This window comes from Arachis ipaensis, chromosome B07, assembly GCF_000816755.2.
Source record: "Arachis ipaensis cultivar K30076 chromosome B07, Araip1.1, whole genome shotgun sequence".
Taxonomy (NCBI): domain Eukaryota; kingdom Viridiplantae; phylum Streptophyta; class Magnoliopsida; order Fabales; family Fabaceae; genus Arachis; species Arachis ipaensis.
In genome coordinates, this window is record NC_029791.2 from 125,640,074 (window position 1) to 125,644,038 (window position 3,965).

The 3,965-nt window shown below is 35.3% G+C and overlaps 2 protein-coding genes across 13 annotated transcripts in view; both read left to right on the forward strand.

Moving 5' to 3' along the window:
• LOC107608518 (increased DNA methylation 1) lies at window positions 330–2,207 on the forward strand. The gene has a single exon (XM_016310287.2). The coding sequence runs from the start codon at window positions 330–332 to the stop codon at window positions 2,205–2,207; it is 1,878 nt and encodes a 625-aa protein (XP_016165773.1).
• LOC107606362 overlaps window positions 2,527–3,965 on the forward strand; it is a 12,025-nt gene continuing 10,586 nt past the window's right edge. For all 12 annotated transcript variants that reach the window (XM_021106630.1, XM_021106632.1, XM_021106629.1 and 9 more), the window contains exons 1-2: window positions 2,527–2,898; window positions 3,751–3,833. Coding sequence is in view for 7 of the 12 variants with exons in the window: in XM_021106623.1 (XP_020962282.1) it covers window position 2,898; window positions 3,751–3,833 (84 nt within the window). In the remaining 5 variants the exon portion in view is untranslated. The remainder of the gene's footprint in view (window positions 2,899–3,750; window positions 3,834–3,965) is intronic.

Below are 3,965 nucleotides of genomic sequence, written 5' to 3' on the forward strand. Positions count from 1 at the left end.
CATTTAAATGATTGATTTTTTTAGAGAATATATACGAAACTAATTTTCCATGATTAACAAAAAAAAAATATTTGAATTACTCAAACGATAAAATTTGAATTCTTTTGAGAATAACAGATTTTTAAAATCTTTCAAATTGCACAATAAAAATAAAAAAATAAATAAATGTGAAAATAAAGAAAACAGTCAAAACAAAACACTATTCAAAATTAGGAATTAGAAAGATTGTTTAAAAAAAAGTCTCCCCCAATTAAGAAGATTCTTGCTCTCTGTCAGTTACTCCGCCATGCTGATGATTCTTCTGATTTCGAATTGAAAAGCTTGGAACAATGTCACTGAGTGGTAAACCCTGTCCTGAGATCAGAATTGAAGGAGAGAATTGCCCTCGTGCCGTGGTGGAATGGTACCAATGTTCTGCGTCAAAGGATCAAAGACACGATTTTGACCTGAGCTTGAAGGCGAAGAAACACCTCGTTTCGTTGGGTTGGATCTTTTCTTATTGCGACAAGAAAACTCGCTGGGAACTTCGTTACAAATCCCCTTCTGGTAAGACCTACATTTCTCTCAGAACTGCATGCAAAGCCTGCATTGAAGAGGAAAAGAAAGATTCTTCTTCATCTAGTTCCAATTCATTGCAAGGATCACAGCAATCTCAATCCCAATCTCTACCTGCTGCATCACCGTCTTCTGATCAACAACCAACGAGTTCCAAGGTTACCGGTGGTAGGCCTCGGAGACGCAAGAAACCGAGTGACGATGAAGATTGGACTCTTTCGTCTCATCAAGTATCCAATTTAGTAAGTCCTCGTTCTAGTTCTCGTGGCGGTGGCGGTGGCGGTGGCGGTCGTCGTCGTGATTCTGGTGAAATTCCTAATGCCGCAAGAAAAGTAAGAAGGGAACGGAGTTCTTCTGATAATGGTAATTTGCCGGCGTTTCGGAATCCAAGAACGATTCTTTCTTGGCTGATTGACAACAATGTGGTGGCGCAGGAGGCGTGGGTTTTCTGCTGTGGAGGGAAAGATAATGAATTCGTGAAGAGAGGGAAGCTGCTTCGTTCTGGTATTGTCTGCCATTGTTGTGAATCTTTGCTTACACTCTCTCAATTCGAGGTTCATGCCGGTTGCAATGGTCAACCTCCCTCTGCTAGTATCTTCTTGGAACAAGATAAAAGGTCTTTGTTGGATTGCCAGAAACAAGCATTGATGATGATCGAGGCTAACAACAATGGGGATAATGATCATCATCATGAAAATGATTCCATTTGTTCAATTTGTCTCAAGGGGGGTTTCATTCTTCTCTGTGATCGCTGTCCGGCTTCATTCCATGCCGAATGTATTGGCCTTGATCATGTTCCCCCTGGTGATTGGTTCTGCCCTTCATGCTCTTGCAGAATTTGCAACCGTCCCAAATGCAGAGAAGATTCTTCTAGAGAGGAAAGTCATTTGGCTAACAATTTTATAGCTTGTTTTCAGTGTCAACGCAGATTCCACCTTGGATGTTTAGCTTCTAGAGGCTTTGCTTTTCTGAACATGGAAACTGATTGTAATAAGCTTTGGTTTTGCAATGAAGCTTGTCAGAAGATATTTTTTACACTGAATAACATGTTGGGAAAACCAATTCTTGTGGGTGATGGTAATCTAACTTGGACCTTGTTGACCAGCATCAAGAAAAGCACTAATGACAATGATGACAATGGAAGCATTACTGAAATGGAGAGCAAGCTAAATGTTGCACTTGGAGTAATTCATGAGTGTTTTGAGCCCATCATAGATCCTGTATTTGGAAGAGACATTGCTGCAGATATTATGTTCAGCAGATATTCATGGCTGCCACGTATGAACTTTACAGGGTTCTACACTGTGATTCTAGAGAGGAATGATGAGGTGATCTCTGTTGCAAACACAAGGATTTATGGCCAAAAGGTTGCAGAAGTGCCGCTTGTCGCCACGAGGGACCAGTATCGAAATCAGGGAATGTGTCGAATTCTGATGGGTCAGCTTCAGAAGCTGTTGGTTAAGTTGGGTGTTGAGAGGTTGCTATTGCCTGCTGCTCCTTATTTAATAGAAACTTGGACAAACTCATTTGGATTTGCAAAAATGACACACTCAGATCAGTATTACTATGTAGGTTATCCTCTTGCAAATTTTCCAGACACAACATTGTGCCACAAATCATTGAAGCAACCTTTGATGCTGTATGAGGTCTAAAACAATTGCATGGAGTTGGAAGTAGTGAACATGGTGTATGTTTAGTTTTGCTTGCTGCATTACTGAGATGTGTCTGTTATGCAATGTAAGTTAAAACAGTTTGTCACATACTTGCTGAAGGTTGTAGCAAGGTTATGTTAATTGCCAACTTTTTATATGTGATTTGCACTGTGTTTTGTCATTTCCATGTGCTATTATATATGCTAATTTTGCTTATTAGTAAACAAGTTACAACCTTAGGTTGATCGCATATTTGGGGTCTCTTTTTATCTTCTTTTTTCCTTTACTCTATCCAACACACATTAAGGGTTCATATTTTTTTTTGGACTAATTAAGGGTTCATATTTGGATTGACAATGCCCGAACTTTTTTTTTAATATTGGGCTTTAGTATGTGAACTCCAAAAAAAATGGCCCAACACACGTGCATTCCGTATTGTCAGTTTGGCAGTGCCGAATGTCTAGGGGCTCAACACGTGGCGTGCTCCTCTTTCCCCGACCCGTGACAAGCTTCCCTTTCCCTTTTCACTTCTCATGCATCACTTTATAGTTTTTATCTCCCATTTTCACACTTCTTCAAAGCACCAAACCCCACACCCCCCTCAGTATTACCTTCCAGGCTTCCACAGTCACGAGCTCATCACAAACTTCACTCTGAAAAAGAAGAATACAACCAGTATTTTACAATACAAGTAAGTAATTTAGTTAATATTATTATTAGTTAATTATTCAAATAATTTTGTATGCTGAAAGTATATAATTTATTGATATTGTTTTCTAGTTGATCAGTCTTAATAAGAGCAGTTGCTAGTTGTTAGTAACAGTTGTTTAGAGAAAAAGTTGTTTAGAGAAAAAGACAAATAGGTCCCTAACCTTTTGCTCTGCGGATATTTTTGTCTCTGACCATTAAAAAATACTTTTAAGTCCCTAACCTTCACAAAATTTGGACGGATCAGTTCCTCAGTCCAAATGTTTCCGTCAGAAACTGATCCATCCAAATTTTGTGAAGGTTAGGGATTTAAAAGTACTTTTCAATGGTCAGGAACAAAAGATCAGAGACCTATTTATCCTTTTCTCAAATAGTCTTGTTAGTTAGTGTTAGTGTTAATGTTAGTTGATTAGTATTAATTAATGAATTAACATGTAATTAATTATTTTAAATCCTATTTTAAAATAGAATTATTATTATTAGCTGTTGGTATAGTGGTACTATATATTTTTTAGTAGTAAAATTGTTAGCATATTTTGTTAGTAATTTTAATTTTACTTTAATTATTTTTAAAAACAGATTTATTATTTTCAGTAATTCTAGCTTTATTTAATTAATTTAATTATTTATTAAAAAAACAGGTTTAATTATTAATTGTTCGAATATAGTTTTAGTAATTTTTGTTTTATTTAAAAAATGTGTTGAGAAAACAAAATTAGTATTGATTATGGTTAGTATACAATTTTAGTAACTGTTAGTATATTTTTTTAGTTATTAATCTTTGCGATAAATATTTATCAAAAAAATTATTATTAATTGTTAGATTTTTTTGCAGTGTTAAAAAAAACAAAAATAGGAGATCCTAACATCACACGTTCTGAAGACTACATTATAGAGTATCTTGACAATCTTTTATATGTAAGTAATTTAGTAATTACCAATTAAGTAATTATGTTAGTTATTCAAATGAGTGATTAATTTTTTTAATTGTTAATTGTGTTTATTCAAATTTAGTAATTATTGTTAATCATATTTATAATTATTATTGTT